General features: G+C 46.2%; 1 protein-coding gene across 1 annotated transcript in view; it reads left to right on the top strand.

The window, feature by feature from the left end:
* Nucleotides 1-10,355, top strand: part of DENND2B (DENN domain containing 2B) — a 134,184-nt gene extending 123,829 nt beyond the window's left edge. Inside the window, exons 14-20 of the mRNA XM_049780994.1 lie at nt 708-856; nt 5,074-5,251; nt 5,462-5,503; nt 6,626-6,737; nt 7,444-7,683; nt 8,624-8,710; nt 9,549-10,355. Of these exons, the coding sequence (XP_049636951.1) occupies nt 708-856; nt 5,074-5,251; nt 5,462-5,503; nt 6,626-6,737; nt 7,444-7,683; nt 8,624-8,710; nt 9,549-9,583 (843 nt within the window). The 3' untranslated portion in view covers nt 9,584-10,355. The remainder of the gene's footprint in view (nt 1-707; nt 857-5,073; nt 5,252-5,461; nt 5,504-6,625; nt 6,738-7,443; nt 7,684-8,623; nt 8,711-9,548) is intronic.
* The last annotated feature ends 8,375 nt before the right edge of the window (nt 10,356-18,730 follow it).

The raw sequence follows: 18,730 nt of genomic DNA, 5'->3' as shown, positions 1-18,730 counted from the left end.
TCTCTTTCATGCAGGGAAATAGCGCTTTGAGCTGCACCACTGACTGACCTTGCAACCCCCGGGAGGGAAGAGAGCCGGCTGGCCCAGATAATGAGTACTGCTTCCTGGCAAGGTTATGGATAGCCAGTCCTTCCTCATGTTTGCCTCATCCCTGGCACAGCGATGAGACAGACTGATAGAGGACAGGATGGCAGGACAAACATAGATGTGGAAAGGAAACTCTTTCCAGCAGGAAAGGGAGGGGAGGTGGCAAGAAGGGTACTTGCTGCAGTGCCTCTCCTGAGATGGATAAGAATAGAGTCCAGAGACTCTGCTCTTTCTGTGGTCTCGGGAGCAGGAATCACTGTGGAATCTGGTCTACATGGAGTCTGGTCACTTGGCAACAGAAGTGAACAGGTGGGGGTTGGGAGAACTCTCTAGAGATACACCTCATTCTCCTTGCCCTGGGAACATAGGCTTTTCCTTGGCACCTGCTCATTGTCCCTTTATCCTTTGCCTTCTGGAATCTCCCCACAGTGGCGTGTAGCCCTCTTGCCAGAGGCTGGGTATTCAAATCACTGTGGGCACAGAAAATGGACCCAATAGTATCTTGGGGTACACAGGAAACACCCCAGAAAAGAAAGGGTAGGGAGGGAACATTGGCAGTTTGACACTAGGCAGAGCCCCTGGCTTGCCTTGAGCGCATTTCCCCCGCTGCTGTGCTACAGGTATTGGAGCTGCGGCGGCCCATGGATTCCCGGCTGGAGCATGTGGACTTTGAATGCCTCTTCACCTGCCTCAGTGTGCGCCAGCTCATCCGAATTTTTGCCTCGCTGCTGCTGGAGCGCCGTGTCATTTTTGTGGCAGATAAGCTCAGGTATGTCCACACCAGGGCAAGAGGAAAAGGAGGGAAAGATATACCTGTTAATTAACCCAGTGCACATTGGCCAGCCTTAGATTATGTTGCTGCTGTGATGTTAGCATGTGGTTATGTGTGTCCATGTGCACATGAGAGAGAGAGAGAGAGATTAAATAGCCAATAGAGAAAGGAGAGAGAGAGAGAGAGAGACAGAGAGAGACAGAGAGAGACAGAGAGAGACAGAGAGAGACAGAGACAGAGAGACAGAGACAGAGAGACAGAGACCACACAGAGGGGGAGTTGAGATGGTCTCAGATGGTGAATTGGTAACAGGAAAAGCCACTGTGAGAAAAGGTGGAGTCACCCATGCTGGGTATCATAAGGAACTCTGAGCTGTCTAGCCAAGGGCAGATGGTGTCTTCTAGACAAGTGACCCACTTGGGCAATTGGGGACTTGTGATGAAGACTCTGGGAAGGTGTGGGACTTGCTGGGGAGGAAAGCAGTTGCAGGAAGTTTGACAGTCAACCTTGAAACAGTTAAAGAAGTGCAGGGAGGGGCCGGGCGGTGGCGCTCGAGGTAAGGTGCCTGCCTTACCTGCGCTAGCCTAGGAGACGGACCGCGGTTCGATCCCCCGGCGTCCCATATGGTCCCCCAAGCCAGGAGCGACTTCTGAGCGCATAGCCAGGAGTAACCCCTGAGCGTCACCGGGTGTGGCCCAAAAACCAAAAAAAAAAAAAAAAAAAAAAAAAGAAGTGCAGGGAGGGGGCGGGGCAGTGGCTCAAGCCTTAAGTCTGTCTTGCATGCGCTAGCCTAGGACAGGCCTAGGAAGGACCGAAGTTCGATCCCCTGGTGTCCCATATGGTCCCCCAAGCCACGAAACCCCCTGCCAAAGAGAGAGGGAGAGGAAGGGAGATGGGGAGGGAGGGAGGGAGGGAGGGAGAGAGGGGGGGTGCAGGGACTGTAGGTCCATTGAGGTGTGAGGAGCTTAGCAGAAAGATCGCAGTATTTCTGAAATGTTGGCATTTATGATGTTAGAAGTATGAGAAAGTTCTTTTTTTGTTTGCTTGTTTGTTTTTGGGGGGCCACACTCAGTGATGCTCAGGGGTTACTCCTGGCTATGCGCTCAGAAATTGCTCCTGGCTTGGGGGAACCATATGGGATGCCGGGGATCGAACCGCGGCGCTGTCCGTCCTAGGCTAGCGCAGGCACCTTACCTCTAGTGCCACCGCCTAGCCCCAGAAGTATGGGAAAGTTCTTGAAGAGCTGTTTTTATTTGAAAATTTTTAAGTGTCCTAGTCCTTTCAGGCTACTCTGACAAAACACCACAGACCTGGTGACTGATGATAGAACTTTATTTATTTACAGTTTGGAGTCTATGGCTAGCATGGCCACTTTCTGGTGGGACCTCCTTGTCTAAGGAACGTAGAGCTATAGGGGACAGGACTCTTTAAGAACACTAATCCCAATCAAGGCCTCCTTATTATTTAAGACACTCTACAGGCCCCACCTCCTAATGCTTCCAACTGGGGCTTAGATTGCAACATAGGAATTTAGGGGAACACACATTCAGATCACAGCAAAGACCAGAGGTGGGAACACCATCAAAGAGAAGATAAAATCTAGGCAACATAATTTATGTATTTTGTTTGTTTGTGTTTTTGGTTTTTGGGTCACACCCTGCAGCGCTCAGGGGTGACTCCTGGCTCTATACTCAGAAATTGCTCCTGACAGGCTCGGGGGACCCTTTGGGATGCCGGGATTCGAACCACTAACCTTCTGCATGTGAGGCAAATGCCTTACCTCCATGCTATCTCTCTGGCCCCAATTTATATATTTTTTTGATCACAGGATCCACCCAAAGATATAGCAGATTCTCTTTAGTAGGAGAATTCAGTCAAGTAGGTGTGTATTAAAGCTCCCTGCCAGGTGTCATACCAAATGCCATGTGCTGAGAACCAGACAGAAAAGGGAAATCCCAGAGATCTATGTTTGAGGGTGTTCTGGGTGTTCTCTGTTCCTCACAAGAGAAACAGACTCTTAAATGACTTTTCAGGGCTCTTGGGGGATAAACTCAGGTTCATGGTCCCTGGTCATTCAGCCCCAGAAGGAAGGAGGAGGAAAAACTGGAGCATCTAATTTTCTTAGAGTATGGGCTTAAAATGAAAACTGACCCTCTCCTGCTATCAGAGTCTCACTCTCTAGAACCTAGAGATCTTGCCATCCTTTGGGTGCTTGCTGCTCTCAGCTCTTGTGACGGAACAGCCTGGCATAGAACAGGCTAGATGTAGCCAGCCTCCCTTACCACCACATCTGACACTTTTACCAGCCATGCCCCTATCCACCAGCTGTACTGCTGTCTCACCAAATGTGGGTGCCCTTAACAGCACCTGACCTTGAGGCAGCTTTTCCTGACAGTCCATTCTCTCTCATGCCCAGCCACCACCCTTAAACCAGTTCCTACAAGACTATATGAGTTTAGCAGCTGTTTTTTAAGGACACATCTGCCCCAAGCACCTTCCAGGACCAATCTGAGAGGAAAATACTCCAGGGGAAAATACTCCAGGGGATCTGATACTGACCTGGCACAGAGGCTTTCAGGTCCCCAATTTTCGGGGTCTTAGAAAAAGCCCCTCCCAGCTCACACTTTCCTCTGATTGGAGAGGGGCAAGCCAGACCACCTGGTAATGGCCTAAAGATTTATTCAAGGACCAGTGGTTTGTAGGCCCAACTAACAGTGTTTTATGTTCCCCTACAGCCTTTGCCCCTTTAACCTATATGATGTCTGCATACGGAGGTTGAGGTGAAGTATCAGCAAGCAGCCAGCAGCCTGAGCAATTGTATAGATTCTTTTGGGGGCGGAGCAATAGCATAGTCCCATGGTAGAGTGTCTGCCTTGCATATGGCTGGCCTGAGTTCAATCCCTGGCATCCTATATGGTCCCCTGAGCCTGCCAGGAGCAATTTCTGAGTGAAGAGCCATGAGTGAGTGCCGCTAGGTGTGGTTCTTTATAAAAAGACTCAGGCCCCAGCCCAAATGAAGGGGCCTGTGGAGATCTCTAATTCCTTGCCTCTGAGTCACCCACTTTTCAGATATTTTTCTGCTGGGTCTCTTGAAGGCATGGAGAGATGCTATTCCCAGTTGTTGATCTTTTTAGAGCCAAGACCACTGTGTTTCTCCTTGAGGCCCAGCTGTATTCATTGGAGACGGGACAAATAAGCGAAGCACAACCCTTGGTAACTTGCAAGAAGTCCTTCTAGAAAAGTGGGCTTGTTTTGAAATAGATTGGGAGTATGGAAGTAGGAGAATCCTTTTAGAGCTAAGCCCAGGGCTTTTTTGGTCAGTTGGTGGAAGCAGCAGATACTGCAGGCAAGATAGGAGACATTCCCTCTTGAAAAGAAAGGGAGGTTCAGCTGTGACACAGTCCCTGTGACCCAGTGAAGGAGTTTCCTCTTCCATACCAGCCCTCACTGGCACATTGGAGTCCAGCTGGTATGGGAGGGATTTTCCTTCCTGTGTCTGATGGCTCTCCTGCCTGAACAGCCAGCAGAACACTGCTTCAAGGGTGGAGGCCTGGAGCCCCCTCCAGGCCAAGAGAGGGATGACTCCATTGTTTCTGGAGCCTGAGAGGACAGTCGGGGAGGTCAGTCACCTTTTGAGTCAGGAAGAATGATTTTGGCTACTGTCCGACAGTGAAGTTTCTCCAGTGAAAGAGAGGGAGCAATGACAGGGGACAGAAAATTGGCCGGGTCCCAGATCTGCTACTTATAGCCTGACTGACCCTCCTGTGTTGGTGACTCCTACTGGAGAAAGAGGAACAGGTCAGATCAGACAACCTTGCTAGTCTTCCCAACTCAAGATATGAACTTGTTCTGAGCTTCCATGCAGCTATCCAAAGTATTCTTTGACCTGAGCTGATACTTCCAGACTGGGTCATACTTATCTATACCTTTGAGGGTGTCTTTGAGGATGACTGTGGGAACCTTTGTGTGTTTGTATCATCATGCTGTCATGACTCTTTCCAGTAATATTCTCGACAGTGGTAGGCCAATGTGAGGCTCTAGACAGGAGTAAATGTAGGGTCTTTATTGGTCTGCAGTATTAGATCCAAGGTAAATGCATTATAATTTTGTTCACACAGATATTTGAATGTTAAAGCAAAACTAAAGCAGGCGGGCACTTTGCTTGCATCAATGCTAGGCCTGCCTGATCTCTGGGACTTTCTTTCTGTCATCAGTACCCTATCAAGCTGCTCCCATGCTGTGGTGGCCTTGCTCTATCCCTTCTCCTGGCAACATACCTTCATTCCAGTCCTCCCAGCCTCCATGATTGACATCGTCTGCTGTCCTACTCCCTTCCTGGTCGGCCTGCTCTCCAGCTCCCTCCCCAAACTGAAGGAGCTGCCAGTGGAGGAGGTGAGCCATAAGGGGAACTTGTGCTACTGGAAGGGGGCAGGAAGGAATAGGGGTGCCCAGGGGTGGAGAAGTGCCCTTATTTTATCCTTTCTCTAAACTAGAGTTAGTTGGTGCTGGGAGTTGGGAGTTGAGTGGGGTGGCGGGCAGGGTCTGGGAGGCAAGGCAGGCATAGCCTGACTCTAGCAGCTAAGGACTCACTCCTTTTCTCAGGCCCTGATGGTGAATCTGGGATCAGACCGATTCATCCGACAGGTAAGTAGAACAGGATGCTGCAGTATTATTTGTGCCTCAGGCAGGATTCTGGCTTCACATTGGCCAAGCACGGTTACCACCAAACACTGCCACATACCTCCAAACACTGCCACACACTTCCACACATCTCCACGCTCTGCCATATACCACCACGCACCACCATGCTTCACCACACACTGCCACATGCACTATTCACCATGACAACTTATTTGTCATGCTCTCTGAGTTTCATATTCACAGAACAGGTGAGGGTAGGAGAGTTGGCCTGAGAACTCTGACAGCAGCAGGCCCATCAACCTCTGAAAGGCTGAAAGACAGCGTAGAAGAGTGAAGCAGTTGGCTTGGAACTCTGAAGATTGAAATGTGGGGCTCTGACCCCTGGGAGTCACATTATCTTGGACAGACATTTTGAGCTTCTCTAAACCAGTGTTCTCATTCTATTGAAAATACACTCGCCTTGAACTATTGCTGAGTTTATCCAAGACCATAAATCACTCTGGAATATAAAGGTTTGCAGTCATCACTTCAGTCACAAAATTCTCTAACTTGCTCTAAAGGAGCACACTGGATTCCACTCTCCAGGATCCTGCCCTGGCTTGGGATAGGGCAGCAAGGGGCAGTCACTGAGGCAGAAGAGACAGGAACCACAGCTCTCACTGAGAGAGGCTGATCCAGTTTCCCTAACACAAGTCAACTGTGTTTCCACCTGATGAAGGTGGAGACAGGGAGATGGATGCCATAACAATTTAAGAGAAGGCACCCAATTTGAGCCTGGACAGTGAATGTGATGAGTGCTGTCACTTTGCCTGTAACCTTGGACAGGTCTCTCAGTTTTTCTCTACTTAAATTTTTGAACATAAAACGATGTCAATCATATTACAAGGATTTCTCAGTAACAGAAAGAATAAGAGTAAATAAGATCTTCTTGTTGTTAGTTGGTGTGGAAGAATACTCAGTGTGACCACCAGGACCACAAATCAGGGTTCCATACTGCTGGGAATCAAACCTGGGGCCTCATATACACTTTACCACAACTCTAGCCCTCATTAAACTCTTTACAGTGTCTGGCAAATGAGGTCAATGCCTGGTTGATGTCAGTATTACCTATTTTTCTTTCCGCAGATGGATGATGAGGACACATTATTACCTAGGAAATTACAGGCAGCTCTGGAGCAGGCTCTGGAGAGGAAGAACGAGCTGATTGCTCAGGACTCTGACAGTGACTCTGACGATGGTGAGCGAGAAGCAGCTTGGAGCCTCCAGGGTTGGGATTCCATCTCTGTGCTCCAAGTCCTTTCTAGTTTGTGAGGCTATAAGTAAAAGATCTGAGGCTTAGAAACTCCTATGCTTGTTTCAGGGAATTCCAATTTGACCAGATCTGCAGTCAGAGAACTACTATGGAATTCAAAACACAAATAGCATTGTCTTTTCTTGGGTGGGGGACTCACCTGGTGACACTCAGGGCTTACTTCTGACTCTATGCTCAGAATCACTCCTGGCAGGCTCAGGGACCACATGGGATGCCGGGAATACAACCCAGGTCCATTGCTTGGCAAGGCAAGCACCCTACGACTGTGCTATTTCTTAAGCTTCCACAAATAGCATTGTCACCAAAGTAGCACTAGCTGTAACTTCACCATTTCCTTCAAATTCTCTACCTCAGGACATTAGAGCAGGAAATCACTAAGATGGTTAATGCTAATAGGAAACCTTTTATGCCTACCTCCCACAGCTTGCTTTCAGCCACACCACTATCTATATTCAGAGAAGTTTCCAAACTCCCATCTTGTGGGCACCATATGAGCCCATGAGCAGATGAAAGCAAGTTTGAAGAAGGGAAGAGGTGGTTCTGGCTGGGAGCTTGTTGAGGGGGAGGAAGATAGTGCTGGCTGCAGGCTACTAGTTCATCTGGACCTCAAAGATCTTCTTTTCTCTTGCAGAATGTAACACCCTCAATGGGCTAGTATCTGAAGTGTTTATCCGATTCTTTGTGGAGACGGTTGGACACTACTCCCTCTTTTTGACCCAGACAGAGAAGGGGGAGAGGGCCTTCCAGCGAGAGGCCTTCCGCAAGTCTGTGGCCTCCAAGAGCATCCGCCGTTTTCTGGAAGTTTTTATGGAGTCGCAGATGTTTGCTGGCTTCATCCAGGACAGGGAGCTAAGGAAGTGCCGGGCAAAGGGTAAGAAGGACTGAGGCTTACGCCTACTTCTCTGCTTCCTACAGCGCTGACTAGCTGAGCACTGAGATAGAAGCTCCTAGGCATTAGCAAGGGTTAGGTATTCTAATAGCCCTTTTCCTAAGATACTTGCTTCCAAGGGATCTTCTTCTGTCCTGGGAATTGCCTTCACAATACCAGTCCTCTAGAGGAGCTATATGGGAGAGCAAGATTTAACATCATCCAGGAGCAGCGAAGCCTTGTCTACCTATCCCTCCTTAGGAGGACATATACTTCAAGGAGAAAGAGACTTGACCTAGCCACTTAGGGAGCTTTGAATAGCTAAGGGCTATGAAGGTGCTTGACAACTTAGCTAGTTCTGGTTAGTTCATGTTCAATCTCTTAAAAAAATCGTATCCAGATTAGATTTACTCTAATATTGATCATTTCATCTAACAAACCTTTTTGTAACAACATGGTTGAATGGTCTCAAAGTAGCTTTAAAAAAGTGTTTCTTTGGGGGTCAGCTCTAAAATGAGGAGCTCAGGTCAGGAAATGTTAACCCAAAGCCTTTTATCAGTATGCTTATAGGGGGTGTCCTTAATGACAATTGTGATGTTTCGTTCTGATTTGTTGTCAAAAGTTTCTATAAGTTACAGCTATAGACCCTGGGTAGCTTCTCCCTTTTTGGGATATGTGTCCAGTGGTCCTCTTAGATAGGTAGTCCCACTTCCTTCCAAGGACTGTTTGTTTATTTATTTATTTATTTAAGTCACACCGGGTAGCGCTCAGAGGTTACTCCTGGCTTTACACTCAGAAATTGCTCCTAGCAGGCTCAGGGGACTGTATGGGATGCTGGGATTCGAACCAGTCCTTCTGCATGCAAGGCAAACACTTTACCTTCCTGCTATCTCTCTGGCCCCCTAAGGGCTGTTCTTATCTCTGTTCTTGTTTCTCTGACCAGGCCTTTTTGAGCAGCGAGTGGAACAGTATTTAGAGGAACTCCCAGACACTGAGCAAAGTGGAATGAACAAGTTTCTCCGAGGCTTGGGTAAGTAGCCTCATGAGGTAAATCAGAAGAAGGGAATATGTGAGGAATCTATGCCCCAAACTACTCTCAAAGTAATGTCAGTATATTTACATTGGGAGTATTGCCAGAACAGGAAGTCACTACTTGGGGAAGAGAAGCTTCTCTACAGTGTTACAAAGGCAGTCAGCATAGGTTTTCCCAAGCTGCAAGAGAAACTTCCCAGGTGTTAGATACTTTGGGGTATATTTCTTTATATATATATATATATGTGTGTGTGTGTGTATGTATATATATAAATTTATTAAATTACTTTAAATACCATAGTTTATAAAGTTGCTCATAATAGTTATTTTTGGCAGTGTTCTAACACTAATCCCACAGCCATTTGTGCCAGTATCTTTGCTCTAAGCCAGAGATTTAAGTGAATTTGACCTATTACCCTTTTCAGAAAAAAATGGAGTCAGTTTCCTGCCTCTGTGCCTACCCTCTTTAAGTAAACAAATATTAAGCACTCCCATATTGCAACAGTTACTACCAGCCCATTCAAACACCACCCAAGGAGCAATATTACCCATTTTGAGCAACACTACTCTATCGACAACTTTTTTTTTAAGCAGCTAAAATCACTGAGTCAACTTATGTCTGCAAGGAAAATATGACACTGAAGTTAAATAACTTGCCCAAAGCCACACAAGTGATAAATGCCAGTGCCCTAATAGCTTAGTGCTTCACTGCTCTGGACCACATCTGACCCAGCTGTAATCCAGTCTTTTTGATCTGTGCCTTTCCACTATAAGGGTTTGGACTGTTGGATGAGATGATATGGAAACAGTCTTAATCTTGGTCTCTTGACCCACAGGCAACAAAATGAAGTTCCTTCACAAGAAGAATTAGACCTTTCCCAGAATGTCCAGTGCCTTACAGATCCTGGAACCTGGGGAGGGGGCCCAGCCTGGGACCCAGGAGGGCTGCCCTGACTGCTCTACCCCACAGAGCCCATCCTCCAAGCCAGTGCACCTCTGCCTTCATGATATCCCAGGATAATGTTTGTAAATAACCTGCTGTAACCTTTCTTATCTGTTTTTGTAACAAGCAAAGAGAATCTGGTAAATATTTGTATTTTCCCAAGGGGCCGGTGCTTTCCTGTCCTGCCTGAGCTTGGATGAAGTTATGCTGGGTGCTGGTGACTGGCCAATTATGTGCAGCTGACTGTTTCAGCCAAACCACTGATGTTCCTCTGGAGGTTCCTGGCCTGTCTGAGGCCTGTGTTGCCAGTCTGGAAGCAGCCTGGAGAGCCTTGGAGAGCAGCTGCTATCTTGTTATATACAGGAGGACTGTTTGGGGTTTTGGTTTGGGTTTGTTTTTTTTTTTATCTTAATGTTTCTGGGTTTGTTTTCATAATGGTCCCCCTTCCATAAACCTGTTTATGGAAGGCAAAAGCCAATCAATCCCCATTTGCAACCTGGTACCAGGCTCTTAGATCTGATCTTCTCTTGTTCCTCCCACTTTTGAGATGGTGAGTCGTGGGAAGCCCACTCCCCAGCTCTGCCAGTGCTCTCCAGGTCCAGCTCACAGTCCGTGGTGGCCATGATGCGGTACAGGGCATCCCTCTCCCCACCATCTACGGGTCTTCTCAATAAACAGTGTACAGTTGTTTGGGCCCAAAGCCCCATGTCTTCCTTGGCTTCATTATCTAACATTCTCTCTTGGGAGAGGGCTGAGATAGATAAATCAGAAATGAAACACAACATAATGGGGAAGGGAACTGAGTATTTAAAGATTTAACTTGTATGGGTCACTGACTTTGCCTGAAATAAAAGTTCTCTTGTCTGAATAGGATTTATTTTAGTTAGAAGATTCATTTTGATTCATCTTTCCTACTCTAACTCTTCATACTGTTTCTAGTGATGGAAAGAATGGACTGCTCTCTGGCTCTTGTTAGGTGAATCTTAACATTTTTCTATTCAAGATGAAACCCTTTCTTTTTTTTTTCCCCTACTAATTTTTATTAGTACACTGTGATTTACCAAGCTGTTCATCAACAGTTCTTTCAAGTATTAAGTATTCAAACATTAATCCTGCCACTAGTGTGGCTGTCTTTCCCAGCATCCCCTTTTTCCATCGCCTGCCTCTATGCAGGCACAAATGCACTTCATATTGCTTGTTACAACGCAAAGGCAAATAGACTTATCAAAACACGGATTAAATTTGAAATGATAGTTACGTATCTCCATGACTTTACTAGTCAGTGTTTAGGGTTTACTTGGCTGCAGTTGGTGCTAGTTGAGCCTTGTTTTTGTTCAGGCTTACTGAGGCTGGCTAATCACTATGTAATTTTTCCAGCAGACCTTAATACCACTGGGATGACACTACTATAAAATATTGAGGTGTTCAGGATTTATAGATCTAAAACAAATTTGTTGGCTTGGAGTAATCAGAGCTGAGCCATTTCTGTCAGGGGGCCTAGGGTGTGATAGTTCTTGCAACTTGGTAAGCATTGGTTGCCTTATTTTCTTTTGTGCTTAGTGGAGGAGCTGGGCATTTTTCTGCCATACAGATGGCAGCCAGTATGAAGCTTTTTGAAATAGGTGACATACTCCACCTTACATAGGTGGAGTAAATAAAACTCAGTTAAAGCCAGCCCATGGGCTTCATAGCCCTGGCTCATTACTCTCCATGTCACCTTTCATTGGAATCCTAGTTCTTTTTGTTTGTTTGTTTGTTTTCTGAGTCACACTCAGAGGTGCTCAGAAGTTACTCCTGGCAGGCTACGGGGACTATATAGGATGCCAGATTTGAACCAGGGCCTGTCCTGTGTTGGCTGTGTGCAAGGCAAATACTTTACCACTGTGCTATTGCTCCAGCCCCAAGAACTCTACCTAATTTCTATACCAAAAGTCTTGCTGCCTTCCATAAAAGGGAAAGGAGAAAAATCAGGATGGGAACTATGGGTGGCTTAGACTGTTATTGTAGGAAGTGTCTGGTCAGGATTAAGTCAGGGTTCTGATTTGAGGATCAGGTCCATTCTTTCTTTTTTTTTTTTTTTTTTTTTTTTTGGTTTTTTGGGTCACACCCGGCGGTGCTCAGGGGTTACTCCTGGCTGTCTGCTCAGAAATAGCTCCTGGCAGGCTCAGGGGACCATATGGGACACCGGGATTCGAACCAAGCACCTTTGGTCCTGGATCGGCTGCTTGCAAGGCAAACACCGCTGTGCTATCTCTCCGGGCCCACATTCTTTCTTATAGAAATAGTAAAATAAACTTTGGAAAGGTTTGAGTATAAGGGTACAGGGCATACTCTATTTTTTCACATACTCAAATCAGAGTGTAGGCATATTCCAGAGTAGCACTGTATCTACACAAATATCTTAGATATGGAAATGGGGTTAAATAAGGGAAAAACATTCATGCTATTTTATTTATTTATTTTTTATTTATTTATTTATTTATTTATTTTTGGTTTTTGGGCCACACCCGGCGTTGCTCAGGGGTTACTGCTGGCTGTCTGCTCAGAAATAGCTCCTGGCAGGCACAGGGGACCATATGGGACACCAGGATTCGAGCCAACCACCTTTGGTCCTGGATCGGCTGCTTGCAAGGCAAATGCCACTGTGCTATCTCTCCGGGCCCAATTCATGCTATTTTAAAGGAGTTTGAGTGGTGGTTTTCCAAAGTGCTACTTATATTCTAACTGTATTTGGTTAGATTATGAATTGGCATGGCAATTGTAAACTGTCATATCATAAGAAGGTGATTTTCACTGAAATGTATGATTTATTTTGAAAATATCATGAATTAGGAGGCATTCAAAGGTTACTTTTTCTTGCACATTGAATTTTGATTTTTTATTTTTTTTGGTTTTGGGGTCACACCCGGCAGCGCTCAGGGGTTACTCCTGGCTCTACGCTCAGAAATTGCACCTGGCAGACTCGGGACCATATGGGATGCCGGAATTCGAACCACTGTCCTTCTGCATGCAAGGCAAACGGTTACCTCCATGCTGCCCCTCTCTGGCCCTGAATTTTCTTGACTCTTAACTGACCTTAGACTCTTTTTTTGGGGGGGGGGAGCCACACCCGTTTGAGGGGTTAGTCCTGGCTAAGCGCTCAGAAATTGCCCCTGGGGCAATTTGGGGGGACCATATGGGACTCTGGGGGATCGAACCTCGGTCCTTCCTTGGCTAGCGCTTGCAAGGCAGACATTTTACCTCTAGCGCCACCTCTCCGGCCCCTGACCTTAGACTTTTTTTTTTTTTGGATTTTGGGTCACACCCGGCAGTGCTCAGGGGTTACTCCAGGCTCTACGCTCAGAAATGGCTCCTGGCAGGCTCAGGGGACCATATGGGATGCCAGGATTCGAACCACTGACCTTCTGCATGAGAGGCAAATGCCCTACCTTCATGCTATATCTCCGGCCCCAAGACTCTTTAACAGGTTCTAAAACTCATTGCGTTTGGGTTGTTCATCTGTAATAGTTCAAGTCCCTTGGCAGACCATAATAAGCTTCCCAACACCATATATAGATTTTTTTTTTTTTTTTTTTTTTGGTTCTTGGGTCACACCCAGCAGCACTCGGGTTACTCCTGGCTCTCTGCTCAGAAATTGCTCCTGGCAGGCTCAGGGGACCATATGGGATGTCGGGATTTGAACCACCGTCCTTCTGCTTGCAAGGCAAACGCCTTACCTTCGCTATCTCTCCAGCCCCCCCATATATAGATTTTTTTTTTTTTTTTTTTTTTTGGTTTTTGGGCCACACCCTGTGACGCTCAGGGGTTACTCCTGGCTATGCGCTCAGAAGTTGCTCCTGGCTTCTTGGGGGATCGAACCGCGGTCCATCCTGGGCTAGCGCAGGCAAGGCAGGCACCTTACCTCCAGCGCCACCGCCCGGCCCCCATATATAGATTTTTAAGACAAGATTAAAGATAGAAATTGATCCAAGATTGGTATGGGTAAGGATCAGGGAATAACAATCTAGTCCGTGCAGAAGCAAAGATGTTTGCTTAAAGATATGACAGAATTTTGCTATGTCTGCACAAGAGAATATTTTGCCTGAGAAGCCAACCTTCCTGATTCCTCCCCCATCTAGGTCAGCTACAGAACACATTTACACTGGCCATTCTCCTGTCTCATCTACGAACCCAAGGCTTTCAAAAGATTTTGAGAATTTCCAATGTGAAGCATTAAGCTAGAACTTTTCTTTGGGGGGAGGGGTCACACCCAGTGGCGTTCGGGTTACTCCTGGCACTCAGAAATCGCTTCTGGTAGACTCTGGGACCTTATGGGATGCCAGGAATCTTACCTAGGTCAGTACCCAGTCAGCAGCGTCCAAGGCAAATGCCCTACCACTGTGTTATCCCTCTGGTCCCTCCCTTTCCTTTTTTTTTTTTTCCCCCTGGTTTTTGGGCCATACCCATGACACTTTCTGGCTATGCGCTCAGAAATTACTCCTGGCTTGAGAGACCATATGGGACTTTGGGGATTGAATCGAGGTGCGTCCTAGATCAGCTGCATGAAAGGCAAATGCCCTACTGCTGTGCTATAGCTCCAGTCCCCTTCCTTTCCTATTTTAATGCAGTGTCAAAGAATCCTTCAATGTGACTGAAACTTAGATATATCTTTAAAATTCGACATATATTAACCGAGATGATCCTTTTATCCTATTAACCAAAGCTGCTACATAATGACTTGGAATAAGTTGCCACGGCCAGCACAGTGATTATTACTATGTGCAATATAAAGGAGCTGGAGAAACAAAACAGTAAGATACTTGCCTTGTGTGCAGCCAACCAATGTTTGGCCCAGCACCCTGCCCTCCAAGCCCCACTAGGTGGTGATCCCTGAGCTTAGAACTAGCTTGGTGGGCCCGGAGAGATAGCACAGCGGCAAGATGCGGCGTTTGCCTTGCAAGCAGCCGATCCAGGACCAAAGGTGGTTGGTTCGAATCCCGGTGTCCCATATGGTCCCCCGTGCCTGCCAGGAGCTATTTCTGAGCAGACAGCCAGGAGTAACCCCTGAGCACCGCTGGGTGTGGCCCAAAAACAAAAAAAAAAAAAAAAAAAAAAAAAAAAGAACTAGCTTGGTAAATCCATATATATTGCTGGGTATGGTCCACAAACTAAAAGACCGAAGTTTTGCTTTCCCATCTCTGTAGACTCCTAATGAATGGTTCTCAACCCATCTAACACTTATACAGCAAAGACAAATGTACCTAGTGAGATTCTACTTAAGTACAACTAGTAATAAAGTTTTCTAGGGACTAGCTAGAGAGTTAATACAAAGGGTAAGACATTTGCCTTAAATGTGGCCAACCTAGGGACCAGAGAGATAGCATGGAGGTAAGGCGTTTGCCTTTCACGCAGGTCGGTGGTTCCAATCCCGGCATCCCCGGAGCCTGCCAGGAGCGAGTTCTGAGCATAGAGCCAGGAGTAACCCCGGAGCACTGCCAGGTGTGACACCCCCCCTTTGCCCCCCCAAAATGTGGCCAACCTAGGTTGAAACCCCAGCATCCCACATGGTTCCCAGAGTGCACCAGGAGGAACCTGAGCCCTGCGGGTGGGCCTGAACAACAAGGATTTTTAGAATAACTTTTTGGGAGGTAGTATTCTGAACAAGACAAAATATGAGCTTCCCCAGATTCAGCTAACTGGAATCCTAGAAAACTCATGCAGTACAGAAAATTACAAAACTCATTCAACTTAAAGCACCGGCTTTGCATGTGGGAGGCCAGGGCTTCGCACTGCAGTCTCAGAGTACTACTAGTAGAAAGCAACCCCACCCCCCACATCTCCACAACACAGGACAAAAGTTAGGTTTCAAGTTTTTTGTGTTGAATAAACATTGCAAACTATCTACAATTGTATACGCAATCGTAGGTAAGAATGGGCAAAGTGTGCACTATATGGTTTGGAGCATTGCGCCAGCAGCAGTCTCTGAGCACTGAAAAATAGAAGTCAAAAATAAAATTCTTGGGTCTGTGCACAGAGTAGCCCCATGCTCAGAAGATAATGAAGATTCAAACTATTAAAGGCCACATGCAAGACAGGTACCATAATCCTTGTTCTCTGGCCCTGGGTAAACATTTTTATTTCTTTTTTTTGTTTGTTTGTTTTTTGTTTTTGGGCCACACCCGTTTGACGCTCAGGGGTTACTCCTGGCTATGCGCTCAGAAGTCGCTCCTGGCTTGGGGGGACCATATGGGACGCCGGGGGATCGAACCGCGGTCTGTCCTACGCTAGCGCTTGCAAGGTAGACACCTTACCTCTAGCGCCACCTTCCCAGCCCCACATTTTTATTTCTTATCCAGTTATATTATCTTTGTGAAACTATGCTTTTGTTTCAGTATTGAACCAGGCTCACATCTTCCACATGTCATCACTCCAATTTTGTTCTTATATAACTTCATATATATGTGTGTGTGTGTGTGTGTGTGTGTGTGTGTGTGTGTGTGTGTGTGTGTGTGTGTGTATGTATGTATATAAAGTTCCCTTATTTTCAGCCTATTGCTGTTCAGAACACAGCTCCTGTGTTTCCTGTTCCTGAGGACACCTAGCACAAAATTATGGGGAAGCAGATCCACAAAATGCAAACAGCTGCAATTCTTAGATGTCAATAGAAATACTTTTATGCATTAGATCAAAAATGAAAGCCCTAGTTTAGACCTATGGTTGTCTACTAGGTGACCTTTAAAAGGGCATGAAAATAGGAGCTGGAGATAGCACAGCGGATGGGCATTTGTTTTGCATGCAGCTGATCCAGGATGGAAGTTGGTTCGAATCCCGGCATCCCATATGGTTCCCCAAGCCTTCCAGGAGTGATATCTGAGCGTGCCAGGAATAGCTCCTGAGTGCTGCTGGTGTGACCCAAAAAACCAAAAGGGCATGAAAATAAAACCTTAAGACCACTGGATTTTAAAGAGTGCATAAATGTGTTACCTTGATATGAGAAGGACCTCATCATTCCTGTTTGCATTGCGCTAACCAATATTAGCCAATACTAGCAATGTTTATGGAGTAGGCTGAACAGACCAAGTTTCAGTTAGTCTCAGGAAAATAGAGCAGATTTTCACACTGATCCAATGAAACAGGTCATTCTAGGCCAGCTCATTTTGAAGCTGCACTTTTCACCAACTACTCCTTTCCTAAGAGGCCTAGTAGCCTCTAGATTAGAATCAGCACTTTGATTAGCCAGATATTGGTGAAAGTTTGAATAAGTACCTTAAGAGGTAGTATCGTGGGTAGAATACTTGCAAGTAGTTGACTAGGGGCTTTATTCCCAGCACCTCATATAGACCCTAGTCAGCAGTGATCAAGTGAAGGTGTGCCCAACCCCTCAAAAAACCCTGCAACACCCCATTAGTTTCTTTCTACGCCAGAATGGTTTATATGTATTAAGGTTGGAGCAGTGAAATAGTAATAGGCAAAGCCTATACATGCAGCTGTCCAGTTTTGAACATTGTACCACCTGTTTCCAGAGGTGCCCAAGGTAGCCAATGCTGCAAATGACTCCATCAGCAAGTGCTGATTAGGGGGTGGGGTCACACAAAACAGGGTTATGGGAGCTATTAATTCCTAGGGAAGCTAGCCATTTAGACTGGACCACTCCTAACCCCTAAATCTGGCTTATTTCATGCATGATTTTGTAAACCCATTCCAGCCATAAACTCATTTATGTGCCATCATGGAGGGGGGGGGGGGTGGAGTACACATCCAGCAGTCACAGGAACATGGAATGCCAGAATTCAAAACACTACCTGACCTGGATGGGCTACATGCAAGGCAAACGCCCTGCTATCTCTCTGGCCCCTTATGTGCCATCATTTTTATCCCTGTTTCTTTCCAGAATATTCTCCCTAACTTTCCTAAGCATGTCTGCTCTTCCTCAATGCTGTGATAATTTTTTTTTTAATGCTGTGATAATTTAACCCAATCATCCAGGCAAACCTTTATCTAAACCTTTTAACAGTGAAAACAGTACATTTGTTAGGTATGGGTCTAGATTTTTAACCCATTCATTTTTTCCCTTCACTATCTAGTACTTACTGGACAGCCATCAATGGCTGGCTACAGGTTCCTTTCTTCCCTAAGAACTGTCTCTTTAGCACTAGAAGATGGAAATTCAATTCATTTTTTTCCTGCTGATTAAGAATTTAAGGGTTTTTTTGGGTCACACCTGGCGACGCTCAGAAATCGATTGCCCCTGGCAGACTCAGGGGACCACAGGGATGCCGTGAATCTAACCACCTTCCCTCCTGGGTTGACCACTTGTAAGGCAAATGCCCTACTGCTGTGCTATCTCTCTGGCCCCAAGAGTTTAAGGTTTTGTTTTGTTTTTTCCGGGCCACATGTTCGATGCTCAGGGGTTACTCCTGGCTAAGCGCTCAGAAATTGCCCTTAGCTTGGGGGACCATATGGGACACTGGGGGATTGAACCGCGGTCGCGATCATTCCTTGGCTAGCACTTGCAAGGCAAACACCTCTAGCGCCACCTCGCTGGCCCGAGTTTAAGATTTTAAGTACTATCTTAATTCCTCCAATTCTTGGTCAGAATACTAGTTGGCAAGTTCTATTTCAGGCTAAAGAAATGGAAATGGGCTGGACTGGTGGTGCAAGCGGTAGGGCGTTGGCTTTGCACACACTAACCTAGGATGGACCACAATTCCATCCCCTGGTGTTCCATATGGTCCCCTAAGCCAGGGGTGATTTCTGAGCACATAGCCAGGAGTAACCCCAGAGTGTCACCAGGGGTGGCCCAAAAACCAAAGAAAGGGGAAACATCTTGGAGAACCTATTCTGAGCTCTATGCAGCTTTCATCTGCACACAAACATTAACATTTTGCATGAGCTAAACATTAATTTTTCCACTCAACTCATTTTACAATGTGAGAAATTTTAAGCTGTAAGTCCTGACAAATTTTAAAGAATCTAAGCCATTGATAACATAAAAGCTCTAGTTCAGGAATTATGTGAAGAAATTCCTTAATCCTACCACTCTATCATTAAAATGTGATCAAAACTGAGAAAGGTCTTATAATAGCCAACCCAATT

The sequence above is a fragment of the Suncus etruscus genome, chromosome 9 (genome assembly GCF_024139225.1).
Source record: "Suncus etruscus isolate mSunEtr1 chromosome 9, mSunEtr1.pri.cur, whole genome shotgun sequence".
Classification (NCBI taxonomy): domain Eukaryota; kingdom Metazoa; phylum Chordata; class Mammalia; order Eulipotyphla; family Soricidae; genus Suncus; species Suncus etruscus.
The sequence above is the reverse complement of the archived record's forward strand: the minus strand, read 5'-3'. Positions and strand labels throughout refer to the sequence as shown.